Below are 23,311 nucleotides of genomic sequence, written 5' to 3'. Positions count from 1 at the left end.
ATCTTGTTGAAAGTCCAAAAAAACCCAAACAAACACATCAATAGTCTATTGGATGGATTTTAATCTTAAATCGTAAAATCAAATTTTGAATAAAAATAGGATAAACTCATTAAAATGATAGAATTCTCCCAACAGCCAGTAAGAATTTTGTCTGATAATTTTTAAATACTCATCAATTTACATATCATTAGCAGCTAATTTGATTTTTTTCCCTCTTCTTTCTATTACCTATTTCACCGTTTGAAATATCTGCCACCTCATTGGCTAATTATTGTACAGAACAAATTCTTGGTGTAGTACAACAACACCAGCTGCTAGATGTTAAGGAGATTATTATTATCTGGCAGCTTTACAGGAATATAAAAAACCCAGGATATAAGTGATAAATTTATCTCTAAGGAGCAAGAGGTGATGGTGGTGAGGAAAATCTCCTTGTGGGCTGAGGAAGAAACCTTGAGAGGAACCAGGCTTAAAAAAAGGAATCCTGCTAAGTACAGTGGAACCTCGGTATAGGCATTGAATCTGTTCTGGAGGCGAGTTTTTAAGGTGAAAATGTGTATTGTGAAAGATTTTCCCATCAGAAATAATGTAAATGCAGATAATCCGTTCCAGCCACCCAAAAATATGACCAATATGAGCAATAGGAAGCGTATGTAAACTGTATGGCTGCTTACAAAGAACTGACCCAAGCCAAGCATTCCATGTCAAGGCTCCTCACAGGAAGTCGTGCCACCAAGCTTGGGATAAAAATAGAACAGACCGCCCACACCACCAATCTGTCAACAAAAAAATACCCCAAAAATCACCTAGCTTTTGAATGCATGACGAAGGTATCATTGGTATTGTGGGTTGAGTCTTTCCTAACAGCTTTCACTGACTGAAAAAAAATTTGGCTTCACTTGGCTTTTTTCCACTGATGCTAATGATTTTTGAACGGCTCCCAGACGTACATGCAACTTAGCCAGCGTTTGATTCAAGTCAAAAATGCTTTGTATGCCGATGCTACAAAGGTGAAGAGTGCTACAGGTGAAGAGTGATGGCGTTCATATGCCAAGGTTCCACTGTATTCAATGTAACAGAACATCATGATATCATTAAACTATATCGACGTTGAAGCTTGCTGGGCAAAAATGAGTTGGTCGACCGCAGCATGACTTGCTGGACTGTTTCATCTGGACATACAGCAGTCTTATGTGGCGCTCTTGTTGTTCACGTTGTTTGAACCCAGGGTTACCACTTCCGTGTACTAAACTTAGTTTTGGGAACCTGAACACAGCTGGACAAGAGTGCTCAGATATTTCACATATTGTACACGTCAGGGGTCATTTGATCGCTCTACTCGAGGCACAAGATCTGGCACGTTTGGCAGAAGGCCACTTGTTTTTAGCATCGAGCTACACGGCTTAAAATAGTTTTGGTGCATGGGGATTCCTCTTTAGGCCAGACTACTAGGCTTTTCCTTTTCCTTACGATGCCGCAACAGGAATCTGTAGCTCTGCATTGCGACATGCTCCCTGACTTGCTCAACTCCAGCCTCTGGACATATAGTACAGTTAGTATAGGCTTATTCTGGAGGACTTTTCTACACATTTTTCTGCTTTTCTATTTTCTAGAAAAAATATCCCGCTATAGTTTTAACACTTTAATTTAATAAATAAATTTATAAATAGTTGTGTAGATTGTACTGCAGGAAATACCTAATGTTTATGTTAAAGCACTGGACGTTTTAACGCTCTTATATTTTAAAATGTTTCTACATGGTTATTACCCTACTTAAGAATTCACACAATAGGTTTTAAGGTTAAAGATCTGGAGATGGAGAGAGTTGTTTTTGCATCACGGATCTCTTTCTGTGCTGCTTTATGTATATTATTAATCAAGATCTATTTGCCAATTTCATAACCCAATTTCAATATAACCCAATTTCAGAACAGTTTCAGTTTCTAGCTGTAAAAGAGACCAAATCATCATATATATATATATATAACAATTAACTGATTGTTTGTGGTTGTCCCCATGGTGCTGGATGATTTTAGGGATTGTACACATGTGGAACATCCTACTTATAATCCAGTAGAACAGGAAGTGGTCACAGGTACCAATACAGCTGATGATTAAGAGTAATTGTAATGAGTTTGGTTTGCAATGATTTCTACTATTCTTTATAGGGTGCCAATACTTTTGTCACACATGTTTTTTGAAAAGTGAAATACCATTAGTATTATTATTATTATTATTATTATTATTATTATTATTATTATTATTTGTTTTATGAAAGATATTCCTCCTGGTGTTGGAGCAGAACATCCTCACAAGTAAGATCTATTAACACAGGTCTAAACTCGTACTGGAAAGTTACCCTGAATAGAGCTGTAATTTTTCCTAGACCTGACCTGGGCAGCACGCCTGCATCCCTGCTGCTGTACATCTCAAAATAACACACTCAGAAAAAAAAACCCAAACACAAATATATTAATTTGTAGTAAAGTATATAGAAGTATTGTGTTAATTGTTTCTATAGTTTTATACAGAAATAACGATACAGTAAATATAGCAGACATAAATAACAGAAAGAACATTTATAAACATCTGGTTTTCTGGCCATCCTACCAGCTCGACTCGTCCGAATCCTCCCACCCCTAAGGTGTCGATGATGTTGAAGTCCACCAGCTTCAGGTTGGAGAAGAAGGCATTTTCTGCCTCGTATCTGCATTTTTTAAAGTGAAAAAAGGGGAACTTCTTAGAGGTTTGAACAGAGTACGTAACAGGGAATGTGAGCGGAGCAGGAACGGAGGCAGGCAAACTGTTGATTCGCCCTCTCGCTCTCCGCTCCCGCACTGGAACAGGAAGAAGGTCCCGCATTCTGCCTTCCTCTTGGTCCAGCCAAAAGATGTAATAATACAGAACGGTCAAATGGATCCCTCTCAGAAGGCAAAGCAACACTGCTTCGGTGATCTTATAGACCTTGCTCGTGGGAAGCGCTTGCTTCTTAAGTTTATGAGAAGGTTCGGCAGAGTGTTCGCAACAGCCCGAGCTCAAACGTTGAGTTACAGCGCCATGTACAGTTTACATTTTGAACGGTACACAGCAATGTTGCCTGTGTATGGAGAACGAAAGACTTGTCCAGATCCCTGAAGTCTCCCTGCATGAAGCTCAGCCTCTGATCACTCGAGTCTCTCTAATTATCAAAGTGAATCAAAAGCCGGTTAAATGACCGAGTTCAGAGAAGTCTAATCTAAAGCAGCGAATATGTCCTCCCTCAAGGCTGTATCACTGACCAGGGCTGCAAGTGTCCTCTCAGTGATAGAGCCAGTAAATAGTGCGAGAGCAGTCCTTAATGCTTAAAGGTCAGTCGGCATGCCAAAACACTGTCCATGTGTGCCTCTCTATGAGCAGCAGCCTCCACCAGCTCTGTCTGTCTCTTGAGTATTTTTAGCCTGTGAACATGGGTCAAGGTTATTCCAGTTAGCAAGCCTTCTACACCTCTGCCCTTTCTGCAAACAACTCCTGTCAATCATCACTTAACGTTCACTTTCCACCAACATGGGGCTCATGCTTTTGTCCACACTGGTCTCTGGAACTGGAACTCTGTTTGGGTAGAACAGCTGTAATATGGTGCTGCTGAAAACAGAATTTGAATAAATATGAAGATAACATTTAGACTAAACAGATATTGTGTTAAAGTGAATACAAATAACAGGAGCACTGTTTTTAATTTATTTTTTAGTTTATTTTAAGCTCGCCATCGAGTTGCCAGTGGGACAGGGATCCTGCGGGATGCAACAAAAAATGTTGTGCACTTTGACCTGAGGCAGGGACAGACATGAGAGACACAAGCAGGACAAACACACACTATGGTCAGATATGTAGCAGTTTAAATAACTTGACTAGTTTATATTTTGGGGAAAAATAGCCAGCTTAATGTGTTAGCTGTAGTCTCTTTGGCTGCTCCTTTGGCACAGGCTATACGCCGGATTCCCTTCCTGATGCAAGCCTTCCCAATTTAGCCGTGCTTTGGCTTGGCACTGGGAGAGCACCGTCTTGTGCAACCCTGGTGTCTGGGGTTTAGTTTCCCAGGAACTGAACCCAGGCTACGGTGGTGAACACATCAAAGCCTAACCACAAGTCCTCCAGGGAACCTGCATAAATTTAATGTGGATTTGAGATAAATTATTGAATTAGTTTGATGAACTGAAGAAAAAGTGATGCTTTGTTAGAGCCAGAATTCACTCTGGATCTAACCCTGATTACAGATACATATGAATAATTGGGCCACTAAACAGATACAGATAACTATAGCACAATTATGATAAGCGTAGTGCTACACCTACACCTGAGGTTCTTTGGGGTTCTATATAGAGCCCTGGGGGTCTGTATTTGGCCAATAGAACATTCATTCATTCATTCATTCATTGTCTATACCCACTTATTCCTAGGATTCCTAGGGTCAAGGGGGTCTGCTGGAGCCTATCCCAGTGCACATAGGGTGAAAGGCAGGGGTACACCCTGGACAGGTCCAATAGAACATTTTCCCAGAAAAACGTTTCTACGCTATATTGCCAAAAGTTGTTTTTTGAGACAAAAAGGTTTTCTATGGGGTTGAGGTCAGGAGGCCAGTCAAGTTCCTCCACACCAAACTTGCTCATCCATGTCTTTATGGACCTTGCTTTGGTCACTGGTGCACAGTCATGTTGGAACAGGAAGGGGTCATCCCCAAACTGTTCCCACAAAGAGCATAAAATTGTCCAAAATGTCTTGGTATGAAGCTGAAGCATTAAGAGTTCCTTTCACTGGAACTAAGGGGCGGAGCCCAACCCCTGAAAAACAACACCTGAACTCAATGATTTGGAGGGGTGTCCCAATACTTTTGCCAATATAGTATATGTAAAAACCTTGGAGAACAGTGAAGTTTTTATATTAAAAGGGGTTTGGAGAGATCAGAATTCAGACCCAAGACATAAGTGCTATTAAACATTTGGGTATGTGGTAGCTTAGTGCTTAAGGCATTGGCCTACTGATCAGAAGGTTGTAAGTTTGAATTTTAGATCCACCAAACTGCCACTTCTGGGCCCCTGAGCAAGACCCTTAACTTACAATTGTATAAAATGAGATAAAAAAAGATAAGTTTCTATTGTCCATCCAGGGCACAATCACACACCCCTCCAGACTACAGATAAGTTAGAGATATCAATGAGCCTATGTCTTTGGACTGGGGGAGGAAACCGGAGAACCAAGAGGAGACCCCTGAAGTACAGGGAGAAGATGCAAACTCAGGGTGGAGGCAGGAATTGAATCCACAACTCTGGGTGCGAGGCGAACAAGCTAACCAAAAAAGATTCTTTTTTATGTAAGAAATTAAACCTTTGACCTTTGAGCAGAGCAGATGATTATTTGGTCAGCTTGTCCTTCAAACCATGACCATGTTCTTTCATAGATGTGCAAATAGAATTAACCACAACATTAGCTTTGATAAAGGCTTAGAGTTTAATCAAAATCACAGTTTTCTATTTAGTTGTTTATTAATTTATGTTAACTTATTTTTTTTAATCAAATGCGGTATATTTAAATGCAGTGGCATGCTTACCTGTGCTAGAAAATGCATTTAGGCAAATATTAGGATGAAGCATTTAACAGCACATGCCTAGTAAGCATTTTGCCAACTAATTATAAGTTATAATTAGTCTTGCCTGTGAATATGACTCTCAGGATGCTAATAAAGAATGAATGCTAACAGGAGACAGATTTCATACATTTTTTAATTCAGTAAAAAGTTTCCTAAGGTCTTGACTGGACTAGTTCAGAGTGGCGGGAACGAGTGTGGTAAAGGATCTCCAGATGAGTGAAAACACCTCAGGGATCCCCAGCGTTATCTGACCACAGCAGAGGAACACAGCATCAGCAAAATGCTTCTGGTTCGAGACACGCGGTAATATTTCATTAGAGGTAAATAATTTCTGGATGACATGAGCAAATCCACTCCACACTGTAAGACGGGTGTACTGTGCCTGCCTTGCGTTTTAGGTAGGTGACACGAGTAATTCTGATGCATATAGTCATTCCTCGGTTATCATCATTCCTGGTTTGTTTCCTGTCGCCATGGATACCAGCGAGGCCTGCTGAAAGTGTCAGCTTGCATGGGGAATCTCTGAAGTCCATAAGAGGGAAGAGGACCACCGTCATATGTTCCAGGTTGTAAATGGATGACAGCTGATATGTAAGACGAGGGCTGTGCAGAGCTCTGATACTGATTTTCCACTGAGCTGGCAGACTGTATGTGTAACAGCTTGAAGTAAACAAGTCCAACTCCATCACAACGAGTGAGGGGAAACCTATACCTGTTTATTAACCTGATATTTGATGGAGCTTTACATTTCTCAGCATTCAGTCTGTTTTAATACGTTTATTAACATGAAATGGATTATAGTTTAGAAGATGTTCATGATGTAATACTCAATCCAGATTGCATATAGGTCACTCACACACACACACACACACACACACCACTTCTGCTCACTACCATTTTTTTCTGTCCAGAGGATTACTTGAATGACCTCTAACCTTTCAGAGAGCCACTGCACAATGCCGTCGCATTCCGTCGTACTGACATGGCCGTTTCTCGATATTTCCACCTCTGAGGAAGCAGCTGTAAAAATAAGCACTAAGTCCAAAATCCAGTATAAACACAGCCAGCTTCATCAGGGGTCAGTGATTAGCTAAAGCTCGTCCAGGTGCAGGGCTTGGCCTCATGCTCGAAGATGATCAGAAGAGAGAGGGAAAGGCCCCTTGACCTGAGAAGAATGGCTTAATCCTCGGTCAGCACATGCTGTTTTATTATTATTTGTTTTTATTAATATATTTATGAATTGAATTAAAGTGAGATGAAGCGTAGAAGGTGGACGCTTGGCCAGCTTATCCTTCAAAAAATGTTCTTGTTACAGAACACATTAATTTTACTGAATTTTCACAAATAAAAAACATTTGATCGATGAAGTCTAGCTTGGTGTCATTATAAATGTAGGTGTTTTGCATATTATAACCTTTGAACTATACATGGACACTTGACCATCACAGCTGTATGTCTTGTGGACATCTCATTCCAGATTTAGTTCCTCTTTGCTGTTTTAAAATCATCCACTTTTCTAAGAAGGCTTCCACTAGAATAGATTTGGAGTGTGGCTGTAGGGATTTCTGCTCATTCAGCCACAAGAACATTAAGAACATCTATTTATATACCTGCCTATCTATCTATCTATCTATCTATCTATCTATCTATCTATCTATCTATCTGTCTGTCTGTCTGTCTGTCTCTCTGTCTGTCTGTCTCTCTGTCTGTCTGTCTGTTTGTCTACCCATCCATCTGTCTGTCTGCTTATCCACCTGCTTGCCTATCTATCTATCTATCTATCTATCTATCTATCTATCTATCTATCTATCTATCTATCTATCTATCTATCTATCTATCCTCATTCCTGAGGGAAACAGCTGTTCAGAGTGTTTTTGTTCCACAGCCCTGACTCTGTAACTATAGACTGATTAAAAGAGTTGGAATTGTTCTCCACTTCACTCTCCTCCTCATTACACCAACCTTGCATTGATTATTTTCCTAAAATAGTACACCCCTTCAGATTTTCTTCCTTATACAACATGACTTTGTGAACTGGCTGTCGCAGAGAGAGTAATAAAACAGAAGATTTTATTAGAGCAGGAAAAGTCAAGCATAAAAATAGCTCAATGTGCATAACTGTCCATCAAGGCTGTGTTTCTGTTTCCTGTCACATTAATACTGAGAATTTAGAAGAAGAACTCTGTATCTGTGTGAACATGTTATGTACAAGTTATAGATTTTAAGAAAATAACATGTTGAACAGATATTTCTTTAAGCACAACAACTGGACGTGAGCTCATGTCCTTGAAGATATGAGCTCATAGCCAGCCAACCACAAATCAAGTGCTAGGTCACATGGTTAGAAGATCCACTAGCTTTTGGAGGTTGCTGTATATAGACTCTGTTTCTGACAGGAGAATCTCTTAAGGAACCGGGAGGAGGGTTCTGTGTTCATCTGTGTCTGTGTCTTTTATCTACAACTTGAGCACATAAAGATATACTGCTGAAATCATCAGAACAAACAGAGCTTCAACATCATGAGCAGGACACTGGAGTCAATGTAGGACTAAATCAGTGGACAAGTGGTCTGTCCGTCTGTCCATCTATCTATCTATCCATCTATCCATCCATCTGCCTTACTATCTGTCATCTATCTATCTATCTATCTATCTATCTATCTATCTATCTATCTATCTATCTATCTATCTATCTATCTATCTATCCATCCATCTGTCTATGAGCCCAATCAAAAAAGCATCATTTGGCTTGAAATATCTCTTATTTGATTTAGAGAAATGAAAAAACAGCTATGAAAATGTGTCTGCAAGTTTTGACACACATTTAGATTTGGAGTCCAGATATTACATAGTTATCCAGACACCATGTATTGTACTGATGATCCCTATCTGTAAATACCTAGCATGTATTAGTGCACTACGTCCAGCAGGTGGCAGTAGAGACATGCTAAACCAGCTGTACTCTCCTAGATGACTGAAGCTTAGAGCTGCTACTCTATAAATACCTGAATCTATACTTGTTTATTAACACCGGTGGCCTTTACATTCTACTATTTATCTGAAGTGTACCAGGATTAGTGCAGGGGAAGCTGATATATTGACCCCACAGGCTATTATCTGCTTTGGAAAGTCATTTTGTGCGGCACAGCAAACAAAAATGAAAAGAGCATGTATAATTTATTCAGATTTATTCATTTGGCTGATTAGGCTCTTTAAGGTCATGGCTTTAAGGCTTTGCATTTTAAGGTTCTCTTAAGTAACACAATGTTTTAGCATTATTTAAATCAGAAGTCATTTAACTACAAACTGATGATTGTTTAAATGCATAATAGACATGCGCTAGCTGTTTCTGACCAAAAAATCTGAATAAATTAACTATTACAGCGCATTAATTGATGTTAATACCTTGGTGAAAACTCTACATCACTAAATTATGGAGCTTTCTCCAGTTTCAGTTTTTCACTTTACAACCTCAGACATGTTAATAAAGGTGATTATTTGGTACATATATATATATATATATATATGTACCAAATAATCACCTTTATTAACATGTCTGTGCTCTGACCACAACTTCCTAATACATATGTCAGATATGACACAGCACCCTGGAGTAAAGAGGGTTGAGGCTCTCGCTCAGGGGCAGTGCAGAGATCATGTGGTCAGTAACCCAGAACCACCGATCCTCTTTTTTTTTTTTTAAGGATGAACATCACACATAGTGACAGCTTTACAGTGTGAGATTTTGGTTTGTACTTTTAGGTGAACACAGACCAGTTCATTCCCACCATATGGCAAAGCTCATAATGAAACCCATGCAATGTCTGCTGTGTGTCTCTGCCCAGTTTTCACACATCCAGGACAGAACATCGCTAATTCCCCCTGGCCAAGCACAAAGGTAACTGATCTGGGTCTCCTCTATATTCAGACAACGATCCGAGAATCGCCCAAGCGGTAACATGAGGTCATCGCCGAGCTTTCCCGAAAGTACTGGATGTGGAATTCTAAACCACACTGACAGGTGGATGTGGGTGTGGATGTGGGCGTGTCTGTGTGGAAATGATTCACTGGAAACAAACCCAGTGGTGGTAGTCTGTGACACCCTGTAAACATGAAACCTACAACAATGACAACGCTGTTCAAAAAGGAAAACGCAGGCGTGTGTCCTGGTAACTAATGAACCGAATGAAAGATAATCAGCAGCGCTCCTGAAGGCTGTCTAAACACTCATGGGTACGAGCGCTGAAGCAGCAGCGTGTTCATTAACACAAGCATATTGCACTCACTGCATGCATCACTCCAGCTCTCGCACAACACTGAGCTGGTTAATGAGACAAGAGGAGCTGAATAGACACACACACACACAAACACACACACACACACACACACAGACAAACAGAGAGCCGGCTCTGATGACCACTACGGCAACTCATCTGAAGAGTAAAAGGAGAAATGATATGATAAGCAGCTATGATTACGTACATTTGGGATTAGTTTACATATAAATGTTACAGTATAAGCTTCTTGGCAGAATTTAAATATTTTTTGCTCTTTTTGTTCTGTCTTGACAGTTTACATACAGTATACACTAAAGTAAAAAAAAGTATACCAAAAGTATTGGGACACCCCTCCAAATCACTGAATTTAGGTGTTGTTTTTCAGGGGTTGGGCTCCGCCCCTTAGTTCCAGTGAAAGGAACTCTTAATGCTTCAGCTTCATACCAAGACATTTTGGGCAATTTCATGCTCTTTGTGGGAACAGTTTGGGGATGACCCCTTCCTGTTCCAACATGACTGCACACCAGTGACCAAAGCAAGGTCCATAAAGACATGGATGAGTGAGTTTGGTGTGGAGGAACTTGACTGTCCTGCACAGAGTCCTGACCTCAACCCCATAGAACACCTTTGGGATGAATTAGAGTGGAGACTGTGAACCAGACCTTCTCATCCAACATCAGAGGAACGGTCAAAAATTCCCATAAACACACTCCTTGTGGAACCTTGTGGAAAGCCTTCCCAGAAGAGTTGAAGCTGTTATAGCTGCAAAGGGCGGGACAACTCCATATTACATTCATGTGCATGTAAAACCCAAAACTTTTGTGTAAGACATTACTGTTTTTAATATTATTGGATTATTTTATATGACATTTTCAATCACTGTAAACAAATCAATTATTTTATCACTGAATATCTGTTATCTACATTAATCAGGACTCTGTTGGCTTTCAGTATCTTGCCAGAATGATGAGAAAGGGGTGGAGTTTGACCAAATAATTCACACATCACCACAATAACACTGGAGCTCAAGCCTCAAGATTTATCAATGATCACTTTCTCAAATTTGAGTCATTTACAGTTAAATAAATCACAAATATTATATAATCCATCATATAGTCATATAATCCAATATGTTAAGAAAATTTTAGCCACTGGTAAAAAGAATGCACCTGTCCCCTGAAATGACCCCTAGCTGACCTGGCTGTCCCCTCCATGCACACTTCCATGGCTTTGGCGATTGTTTTGAGACTTTAGTACGTTCCATCAACATTCAACGATCAGGTTTCGACCTGGAATCATGAGCCACTACATTTAGTGACATCAAATCTGAGCTAAACCATATCTAGTGATTATTTCACTGAGAGGAAACATGGCCAATGCTGTTAAGCTGAAAGAATGAGAAGAAAAAGTTGGAATATAGATGGATATTGAGAGAGAGATCTCCTGAGATGGAGACGATGCTCTGCAATGACCAACTCTAACCACAAGGGGGAGCATTTGCACCAATTTCCACACCTTTATAACGTGAAATTATATAGGAAATTCAAAATCATGATTAAATGATCAGTCTCTAAAACAATGCTGCATGGTTTTTAACAACAAACAACAAAAACAGAGTTAAGACTTAAAGCTCCAGTGGCTCTGTGGCTTCAAAACAAAGTATTGGAGAAACCCAGTAGAAATGGATCCAAATATTGGAGACACAATGTTTATTTTATTTATTTTTTGATTATCATTATTGTTTTATTATGTTAGAAAGCTTACAAGAAAGGTTAATATAGCTGAGCCTAGAGTTTGTGTATCAGTTCTTGGAATCTCAAGTTATCAAACAGTAAAGAAGTTTCCAGAACAATCAGAACACTTTCATATGGTCATGTACAGCATTCATACATTCTTACTAACAGCCTGGTCAGGGTTACGCTGGGTTACATAAAGCTACATGTCTTTCTATTTTGGGAAACAGAACCAAATAATCTTTCTACAACATTTCTTTGGACCAGAGGAGGAAAGCGGAGTACCCAGAGGAAACCCTCAAGCATGAGGAGAACATGCAAAGACACTCAGAGGCAGGATTAGTACCCCTAACCACAAAGGTGCGAGGTGATATTAGATATTTTTCACATATCTACTGCAGAATAAACGTAAAACTTACTTCGCTTTGGCTCCAGCGTCCTCGTAGCCTTTGTTGGAGACGTCATCCAGACCTCCAATCAAATGCTTAAATGAACTGCAAAATTCCAAACAAGGAAACATGAGTACAATGAAACAGCACAGAGAACAATTTCATTTCTCAGTTGTTTTGTCAAGTTGTTTACATAATTGTGCAACATGAAGCATACGGCACATGCCATCAGGGATAAAACAGGTAGATATTATTCAGCACAGGTCTTAATTTGGCTTTATGCTAAATTAAACCTGCAGCTCAACTGAATTCCCAAATTCAAGAAGAATTTCAAGATGTTGAAACAGCTTTAAGAAAAACCACAGGTTTTTGGAAGGAGTCTCCAGTGCCAGGGCTTTTTAGCTGTACATTAAGTAGCTTAAAATTTTCCAGCAATGGGGAAGTCCTCAGGACAGGGTTGTGGATTTTCTAAACATGAGAAAACAACAAACTAAAGTAGAAACAACTGATTATAGCTGCTGTGACAGATGCAATAACAGGAAATAACCTGATTCTCAGATGTTCTGCAACATTAAACCAAACTAGACTAGACACAATGTACAGCATGCCAGTTTTTAATAAATGGGGCTGCGGTATAAGAGGAATAAAATATTTCAATTCAATTGAATTATATTTATGTAGCACTTTTAACAATGGAAACTGTCACTGTGTTCCATTATAAAGTTATTCTTAATGAGAGAGTAAAGTCCAAAACTTCCTGAGAAGATATAAGGAAGAAACCTCAAGAGGAACCAGACCCAAAAGGGAACTCATCCTCATCCACATCAGATAGTCTGATTATTATTTTCTTTCTGTAACTGTTTACTATATGATCAAAACCAGGAAATTCAACCAGGTTTTAACACAAACTGTTGACTGAGAAAGACTTGAGTGTTTGTATCAAGTGCCATCCTCATGGTTTCTATCATAATTGGCAACATCCACAGTATCTCCAGGCTGTCCACATCCTCAGCAGCCTCCAAGTGATGAGACTCCAAACAGTAGTAGGGTATCAGGGTGGATCCGGCAGGCCCAGAGAGCAGAAGAAGTCAGAAGATAGTCCTGTTGTCTCAGGAGGTCAAATCCATTAGAAAGCCTTGACCCAGTGACCACAGCAGTCTCTAGACCTACAAAGAGCCTGTGCTGCACAGTTCCAACAACACACTGTAATGACCGCAGAAGAGCATTGGATGCAATAAATGCATCTGCGTTTTCGTAAAAAGACAACATTAGATTTCAATCTTGCTGTTCTTTTATTTTTGAAGCCCTCCACAAATATAAACACATTTATTTATTTACTTATTTTTTTGTGTAGAAAAGATCCATCTTTCAGTTAAATGAAAGATAAAAAGGATTCATTTAAAACTGACAGCGTGTCAAATGAATCGTCTTCAAAATGCTTTTATTAAATTCATATTAAACTAGGATATTACTTTTTTTCTTCTCCTTCTAACTGTCCTTGTGGAATTAAGGTACTGACCGAATAATAGGTCAACAGCATGAGCTGCTTACTTAAATAAGTCCTTAAAATGACAACAAAATGACCCATAATGGTGATTGAAAACGGTTCATGCACTTAAAATCAGATAATCCGTCATTGCCCTTTTCAGGAGCAGCGAGAGATTACGCAGAAGCCAAACCCTGGAGATAAACAGTGGCCATGTGTATGACAAGCTGAAAATACTCTTCATTTCCTTTGATGCTGGAACCATTTATCAGAGTTTGGGAAGTCTCGTGTATCTGGAAGGAATTTTTTTTTTGTGTTCCTGCCATCTGTTCCACTCCACACCATTATGTGCATCAGTGTAATCTTTGGAGTCTGTGTTTGTAATAATATATTTATATATATTTTTTATAAGGAAAGATATCATTCCAGTCATGAAGACATACTGTACATCATGCACCAATCACATTCAAACCACCTGCCTAACATTGTGTAGATCCACCAAGACAGCTCTGATCCCTCAAGGCATGGACTCTGAAGATGTGCTGTGGTTATGAGGCACCAAGACGTTAGCAGCAGATCCTTTAATGCTGTAAGTTGTGGTGTGAAGCTTCCATGGATCAGACATGTTTGTCCATCGAGCTCTGATGAATTTGCAGGCCACACCTCATGTTCCTCAAACTATTCCAACACTTTTTGCAGCGCGGCAGGAAGCATTATCCTGCTGAAAGTTGGTCTGCACAACGTTTAGGTAGATGCTACATGTAAAAGGAACATCTACATAAATCCCAGGATGCAAAGTTTCCCAGAGGCATCATACTACCTCCAGTGGCTTGCCTTCTTCCTATGATGCATCCTAGTGTCATCTCCTCCACCAGAAGATGGTTCATCAGAGCAGGCCATCTTCTTCTGTTGCTCCATGGTCCAGTTCTCATGCTCACATGCCCATTGTTTGTCCATGCTTTTGGAAGTGGACAGGGACACTGACCAGTCTGTAGCTACTCAGCTCCATACACAGCGATGCACTGTGTGTTGTGTCACCTTTCTATCATTAACCTTTTAATTAATTTGTGCTACACTAGCTCTCCTGTTGGACCGAAACAAAACATTTATACAGAATGTCTTATTCATGTCAATGATTTAAATGTTATGGTTGATGGGAGTGATGCCCTGTACCACTATTTTTCTAATACTAATTTTGTTTTAGATGTTTATTTTATGCCATCTGCAACTTCCTGGTGGTCCAGCGGCATGATCCTGCACTCTCATTGCTGCGTCCCGGGCTCAATTCCCAGGCAGGAAATCAACCCAGCCACTGAGGGGTTAACTCTCAGTGCCATTCCCAAGCCTGGATAAAATGGTAAGGTTGAGTCAGAAAGGGAATCCTGTGCCAAATAAAATATGTGGACCAAATAATCCAAATCTCCAGAAGAACTGTGTCAGATTCTCCAAGATATACTACAATCCAATCTACAAGCCAATTTCCATATAAAATGACACCACATATAATATCAGAGACTACTGATGTCCAGATTAGCTTATCACACCAAATACTGACTTTGTTTAGTTGGATTAGCTGTTATGCTTTTTATCCAAGTTTTATTTTATGTAGAAAGTGTTTAAATTTATCTTTACTTTACTAACAGACTTTTCACAGCACTGTGTATCAGAAATACGGGTCATCACCCAGGCAGAATGTCAAAATGATCAATCAAAATCAAGCAAACTCAGCGCGGAGCTTTGAGCCAAAAAGGTTTGTGTGACATGGCAACATGCATTCTGCCGAAAAATAGAAAAAAATGTTATTCCTCTTCGATTTTATGGGCATCAAACATGAGTAAAGCTATCGGAGAAAATAGTTACACGTGTCTTCACTGGCAGAAGGATAAAAGAAGAATTCCAGTGCTTGGAATTTCTTTAATTTAAATGTTTTTCCTAAAAAAATGGATTTTTTAAAATTTGAAAAAAAAATGCAAAAAAAGAAAAGAAAAAGTAAAAAAGAAAAAATAAATCATTTTAAAAAAACATGTCCGAAAAGCATTTTTTTGGCCTCAACAATCACAAAAAAACCTAATTAATTAAATTCAATTCAATGAAAAAAGTTTAAAAGAAGTAACCTGTGCTTTGAAGTTCATTAATTCAGGTGTTTTTTATAAAAGAAAAATAAATAAATAAATAAATAAATAAATAGTAATAATAATAATAATAATAATAATAATTGGGGGGAAAATATAAAAATTGAAGAAAAAAAAATCTGGAACATTTTTTTAAAAACATTTTTCACACTGTGAAAAACTTATCCAAAAAGCTTTTTTTAGCCTCAACAATTACAAAACTTTAAATGAATTAAATGAAATTAAATTTAAAAAAGGTTAAAAGAAGTAACCTGTGCTTGGAAGTTGGTTAATTCAAGTGTTTTTTCAAAAAGATATTTGAAAAATGTTTTGAAAAATTTGAAAACAAATAATAATAAAAATTAAAAAAATAAATAAAAATTAAAAACATTTAAAAAAAACTAAATTAACTAATTTAAATTAAATTTATTAAACTAAATTTTATAAGCAAAAAAACTGCTACAAGGGAAAGTATTTCAAGCTTTTATAGGAAAATAATTCATGTTGGTGGACTCTTTATGGCAGGATGCATCACCCCACTCAGGAGTGGATTATTTTCCCATAACAGCACATCACACCCTGCTCTATTTAATTGAATTCTCCTTAGTCCACTCTTGCCAAGATATCAGGATCAGATCAAGCCTTGAGAAGTGGCTGTACTGCTAACAACTAAACCTCATTGTAGGCAATACATTTGAAAGTAGAAGTTATTTTTATACTAAGAACAATTTTCCAAATTATTTGCTCAATGACATATTTTGCAAGACTGATATTAAGAAAATGACAGGTGTAAATTTTTGGATTTGTTATTATCTTTTATAGGCTCAGGTCAGGTACTGCTGGATGAGTTCACGTTGTATTCTTATGAAGCACCGAGTAACACGAGTAAAATATTATCTGTAAATGTAGGTCAGGAACACGACGTCTGAAGTCTATTCACTATTCACTATTCATCTTCTGAGATATTGAGTTTATTATTATTTTAGAGGAAACAATAAGCAGGCTCACTGAGGTTCCATACGCACTAGATGCCAGACTTGAGAGCTGAGGTGCGACTGTGCTTTATATCAGCACACTGTGGACATGTACAGACTCAACATCTCTCAGACTTCCCACGGTTCTGACATCAGACCAGATCTACAGACCAATTCCGCTCATGCTGAGGAATCACCTCAGGGCTAAAATGCCAACACAGATATACAGCGTCCAGAATAAAAGAATTGTACTAGCCAGTGGGAGCACATTTCATCGCTGCTCTGCTGTACAGTAGACGTTCATGCTCCACGTGGGTGGTGGGGTTGAGTATTTTTAGTAGCACACACCCCAGAGTCAGACACACTAGGGATGGTTTTTTTTTTTGTATCCCTGGAGATTTAAAACCTGGAGATCTATGATACACTATATTGCCAAAAGTATTCGCTCACCTGCCTTGACTCGCATATGAACTTAAGTGACATCCCATTCCTAATCCATAGGGTTCAATATGACGTCGGTCCACCCTTTGCAGCTATAACAGCTTCAACTCTTCTGGGAAGGCTGTCCACAAGGTTTAGGAGTGTGTTTATGGGAATTTTTGACCATTCTTCCAGAAGCGCATTTGTGAGGTCACACACTGATGTTGGACGAGAAGGTCTGGCTCACGGTCTCCCCTCTAATTCATCCCAAAGGTGTTCTATCGGGTTGAGGTCAGGACTCTGTGCAGGCCAGTCAAGTTCCTCCACACCAGACTCTGTCATCCATGTCTTTATGGACCTTGCTTTGGTCACTGGTGCACAGTCATGTTGGAAGAGGAAGGGGCCAGCTCCAAACTGTTCCCACAAAGTTGGGAGCATGGAATTGTCCAAAATGTCTTGGTATGCTGAAGCATTCAGAGTTCCTTTCACTGGAACTAAGGGGCCAAGCCCAGCTCCTGAAAAACAACCCCACACCATAATCCCCCCTCCACCAAACTTTACACTTGGCACAATGCAGTCAGACAAGTACCGTTCTCCTGGCAACCGCCAAACCCAGACTCGTCCATCAGATTGCCAGATGGAGAAGCGCGATTCGTCACTCCAGAGAACGCGTCTCCACTGCTCTAGAGTCCAGTGGCGGCGTGCTTTACACCACTGCATCCGACGCTTTGCATTGCACTTGGTGATGTATGGCTTGAATGCAGCTGCTCGGCCATGGAAACCCATTCCATGAAGCTCTCTGCGCACTGTTCTTGAGCTCATCTGAAGGCCACATGAAGTTTGGAGGTCTGTAGCGATTGACTCTGCAGAAAGTTGGCGACCTCTTCGCACTATGCGCCTCAGCATCCGCTGACCCCGCTCCGTCAGTTTACGTGGCCTACCACTTCGTGGCTGAGTTGCTGTCGTTCCCAAACACTTCCACGTTCTTATAATACAGCTGACAGTTGACTGTGGAATATTTAGGAGCGAGGAAATTTCATGACTGGATTTGTTGCACAGGTGGCATCCTATCACAGTTCCACGCTGGAATTCACTGAGCTCCTGAGAGCGACCCATTCTTTCACATATGTTTGTAAAAACAGTCTGCATGTCTAGGTGCTTGATTTTATACACCTGTGGCCATGGAAGTGATTGGAACACCTGATTCTGATTATTTGGATGGGTGAGCAAATACTTTTGGCAATATGTGTATGTGAGGTATTTCATTAAAAGTGGTCGTACTCTCTCTCTACACAAGGACACATTCTTTCTGTGTTTTGAGAAGGTGTAGTTTGGCCTTTATACTTTCTAATGAAGTCCCAGTGGCATTGAGAGCACAGACGTGAACACACTGAGAGACGAACAGAAGGACTGAACTCACTCTCTGTCAATGACCAGGCAGGTGACGGCCCCGGCGGCGATGACGTTGGCAGTCCTGATGTCTTCTCTGCGGAAACAGAAAACGACAACGCGTCAGTCACATGCCGTCAAACCTGTTCAACACTCTCGATTAATTTATGAGCCGGAGTGGCGTGCGGATATCACTTCATTAGAGCACAGAGAAATACGTGGTCATGTGATCCTGCCGGGAGGAGATGGTTTTATGTACCACCATGATCCTGGAGGAACGTGTGTACTGAAAATGACAATAAAAGCTTCTTAATAAATAATAGAAAAATTCATAAAATGGGGATTTTTAACAAAGAAAGACAACCAAAAAGGAATTTATGATTCATGAAAGTCGTTAAATTATATAATAAAATAATACTTAGTCCATAAATTTCCACCTTTATTCTAAAATTGTATTTTGTCTTTTCTTGCTATATTATATTAGACTGATAATATTTTTTTTAGAATTTATTCATTAACAGAGACTTCAAAACACTTCTATAATCCGCTCAGGATAAATGCATCTGCCAAAATACCATTAATGCATATATAAAAACGTTATTTATATATTATTAACCTTTACCTCATAAATGGTTAACACGGTTCATGCGTTCAAGCCAACATAATAATTTAGACAAGTCATCCATCATTCTCTGAGCACAGGCGGTAGAGCAGCAGTAATATCGGTGAAATTACTCTGTATAGTTCGCCTCGGTGTCACTGAAGTCCTCCTCGCTGCAGGAGCCGAGCTCAGATTTAAAACAGAAAGCAGAAGAAGACTGAAGCAGACCTTTGAGATCCTCCATCACTGAGATGCTTTGTGGGATTGTGCTAAAGTGTGGAGCTCTGGGTTTAAGGGAAATGTACAGAGAGGAGGAGAGTACTCTGGAACAAGTTCTGGACTCAGAGATCTCTTCGAGCAGCTGCACTCTGCTAATGCACTGAATACAGGTGGGTATACACACACACACACACACACACACACACACACACACATGAAACCCTGCAAGGATTTAAGCCAATGTGAGTCTAGATAAAATCTTCTACACTTTAAAAATATATGTGAAGACAAAAAAATGAAGTGTCATGACCATAATGATGTCCAGACTGCATGTACAGTAAACAGTGACACTCCAATGTGGTTTAATGAGTTCTTGATTGCTGTAATATTTGAAATACAGTGAAGTGTAATGGTGGTATTTGCTATCAGAGCCGGATCCTGGACTGCTCCATGACTCTGGACTCTGGACTCTTGTCAGTACAGAAGAACTTCAATACTTCATCACAGTCATTAGTGTAAGTGCACTTAATCCCCATCCCCATGAAAGTCGTTATTTCTCCATCGGGAATTGGAATAACTGCATCCCTAACTGCAGGTAAGATTTTACAAAGCGATTTTACTATGAGCAATCTCAAAGCGTGTCTCCTGGTGCTGCTAAAAATTCACTATGCAATTCGAAGCCCTTTCCAGCCAGGGAGAAATAAAAAATGATTTTGTTTTTTTTTCATTATTTTTGGAAGCAGTACCATGTAGAATATTTTACATATCTTAAAATCTTTACTTCTCTCAAAATGTTGACATCTCAAAATAAAAAAAATTGAATTTATTATCTCAAATATTCATTATATCACAATTCTGGCATTATTTTTCAGAAAACTGACATCTTAAATTCTGACTTATTTTAAAAATTGTCTTATCTGAAATGTTCATCATCTAACAGTTATTGCACTATTTCAGAATTTTGACACCTCAGAATCCTTACTTATCTCAAAATTATGATTTATTATCAGTATCTATCAAAAGTGGTCCAAGGAAGGAACAGTGGTGAACCGGAGACAGGGTCATGGGTGGTCAAGGCTCCTTGATGCACGTGGGGAGTGAAGGCTGGCCCGTGTGATCTGATCCAACAGACGAGCTACTGTTGCTCAAATTACTGAAGAAGTCCAGTGCAGGACGGGTCAGGGCTGATTTGGAGGCAAAAGGGGGACCAACACAATATTAGGCAGGTGATCATAATGTTATGCCTGGTCAGTGTATCTCAAAATTCTGTCATTATTTGAAACATGTTGACTACCCAAAATTCTGACACCTCAGAATTTGACTTGGTATACAGCACATGAGATGAATCTTATCTAGCCAATAACTCAAAGCTGTTTAGCAGGAGAACCTCATTAACTAGCTTAGAGAACACAAAACCTTTTTCTACACACAATCCACCAAACAAATCCTCAGTTAGCTTCATCACTCCCATTCCTATTGTGAGTGTGACGTCAAGCCAAATGATCAATATCTCAATCAAAAGTCAGTGGCTATCTCCTACTGACCAAAAATACGAGGTCACTGTGCATTCATAATGAGATATGAAATAAAAATGAGATCGCTCAGAACTCAGAATATGAGATAATAAGTCTGCTGCTGAAGCCAAAAATACAGAAAATAAAATGAATTTCTTCTCCTTTTTCTTCCTGGTCTTTGAGACAAACTGAGTAGAGATACTGGATCTCACGTCTCAATCGGTATGACATATAAAATATGGTATTCATAAAAAAATGGTGTGTACATTTACACGTACGAAGAATAACTCACATAAACCTCCTCTTGATGGATTTCAAATGCACAGATTTTGCATAGATTACTGCATATAAACATAATAAACAACATAAACAGAAAAAAACAGGTTTGTCCATTTACAGGGCACAAAAACGTGCAACTTTCATATATTCCATCCTGATTTCATTGTTTTCAATCCATTTATAGATATCAGGATGAAGATGGTGGCTCAGGTCAGCTTACCATCAGCTAGATTTCATCTCCCATTCACTCACATACACACCCATTCACACACTACCAGTGACTTAGAGATGATTTAGAGATCAACTTACAGCTTTGAAAGGAGGAAGAAACCAGAGAGCCTGGAGGAAACATCTGAAGAACATCCTAGTTCCAACATGCAAGGTGTGAAGCAAACATGCTAACCAAGAAGTGACAACACCACCCTTTTATTAATCCCCATTATTAATATTATACATAATTAGCCGGCCCGGGTTCGAGACCTGGCTAACTCGCTCTCATTGCCGCGGCCTGGGTTCGAGACCCAGTGTTGCATCAGAAAATGGCATCCGGTGACCTGGTGACCTGACCAAAACACGTGGACCAGATGATCTGCCATGGAGACTCAGAACAGGGGTTCATTTTGTCCTCTCATCTCCATGTCCTTTTATGGAGTTTTGTGGGTGTCACCAAATGCAAATGAGCTGTGTCACTGTATGGAACACACCCTTTACCCCTCCACACAACCCCCCACATCTTCTACCATCATTACCAGGAGACTGAAAAACAGCACATGATCCCAGAGGTTATTAAAATAACAATTACAAGTGTAAAGCCTTCACTTTATATTCGTACACATGCTTTAGCTGTTGTGTATTTTACAAAAACCTATTAACATGATTGTCAGTAGATTTATAAGATAAACGTAAACAGAATTATGGAAACTTGGAGCATCACGGATGTGTCCGTTATATATATACCAGCAGATATCTTCACCCAGATGGCAAGACAATCAGCATCTGGATGGGCTTCTTAATAATTCATAAGGAAAACACCAGGAATTGAATCATGATGGCTGTAATTATGTTAATCGTGTCGTGAATCAGCTTTTAATTCTCTTGTTCCGTACAGACGGGAATTACAGGATGATGGAACAAACCTTGTGGTTTATGAGAACCAGTTATTGTTTGGGCTCAAATTAAGAGATGGAAGGTTTTTTTCTACATGAATTATTTGCCATTGCACAAACACACACATACTTTCATCACATGACTGACCAGCATGTTAAGTTTGTTTGGTTCAAGCTGACAGCATGGCTGTGTAACAACACTGCCGGTTGTGTGAAAACGCCTGGAACACACCCACATAAGTGTTTGTGTGTAACTCTTGCCAGTTGTACGCCAAATGCCAGGGTTTTATCTCCTGATTATTTCACTGTAGCTCAATTCATTTTGTTATATGTTATAAAAGCTTCTCCTTTTCTGTTGAACTAACTACAGAATTGAGAATTTGCCTTTGAATTGAAGAAATTTGCATCGGTGTACAAAGTGTTTTCGGCTTAGACCTAGAAAAAAGGACCTGGCGGTATGCTCCGGTACTCTGATATTCTTTAGTTAGTTCAAAAGTTTATAGAAAAGGAGAAAATCCAGACAACCACAGAACGCTCAGGAGGTCATTCCTACAAGTGGCCATCAAACTCTATAACTCCTCCCCTTTCAGTATGGAGCAGAGCTAACACAATCAACAGTGACTGTATTACTGTGCTATTATATACACTATCCCAATTTCACAATATGTACAACACGTATGTTAATATCTGACCATGTGCAATATCACATATTATATCACGTGCAACATCATCTTAATTCTCAAGCACCTTTTTTTTGGTACATTTTGTCTATGTAGAATATTTCATTTATATTTATTTCCCTTGTGTAATCTGAAGCAGTCTCTGGAAAAAGAATTTCCTTCAGAATCAAAAACTAAAGTTCTAGCTTATCTTATCAACTTCCTGCTCAAGGGACATTTTTGTTGCTTTCTGCAAGATTCCAGTCCTGATCCTGTACCAGATGCCATGTGAAATTTCATTATTTCAAATAAACAAACAAATAAATAAATAAACAAATAAATAATTTGTGTGCTCATGCTAACCAAAAAGTGACCACACCACCCTATTATTAATCCCCATTATTAATATTATACATTATTAGTCTTCTGGTGGTCCAGTGGCAGGATCCTGTGCCGTCATTGCCATCAATTAATCAATCAAATAATCAATTAATGTCAATTGCAATTGTCGTTAATTGATTAATTAATTGAT

General features: G+C 39.2%; 1 protein-coding gene across 3 annotated transcripts in view; it reads right to left on the bottom strand.

Moving 5' to 3' along the window:
* prkg1b (protein kinase cGMP-dependent 1b) overlaps positions 1–23,311 on the bottom strand; it is a 160,156-nt gene that overhangs the window by 5,098 nt on the left and 131,747 nt on the right. For 2 of the 3 annotated variants that reach the window (XM_058406776.1, XM_058406775.1), the window contains exons 8-10: positions 18,433–18,498; positions 12,052–12,126; positions 2,611–2,707 (exon numbers count right to left, since the gene is read on the bottom strand). In XM_058406776.1, the coding sequence (XP_058262759.1) occupies positions 2,611–2,707; positions 12,052–12,126; positions 18,433–18,498 (238 nt within the window). Of the gene's footprint in view, positions 1–2,359; positions 2,539–2,610; positions 2,708–12,051; positions 12,127–18,432; positions 18,499–23,311 lie in introns of those variants that run through there. The other variant, XM_058406777.1, reaches the window with a different exon arrangement.

Source organism: Hemibagrus wyckioides, linkage group LG13 (genome assembly GCF_019097595.1).
Source record: "Hemibagrus wyckioides isolate EC202008001 linkage group LG13, SWU_Hwy_1.0, whole genome shotgun sequence".
Classification (NCBI taxonomy): domain Eukaryota; kingdom Metazoa; phylum Chordata; class Actinopteri; order Siluriformes; family Bagridae; genus Hemibagrus; species Hemibagrus wyckioides.
Note: the sequence above shows the minus strand (reverse complement) of the source record. Positions and strands in the feature narration are given on the sequence as shown.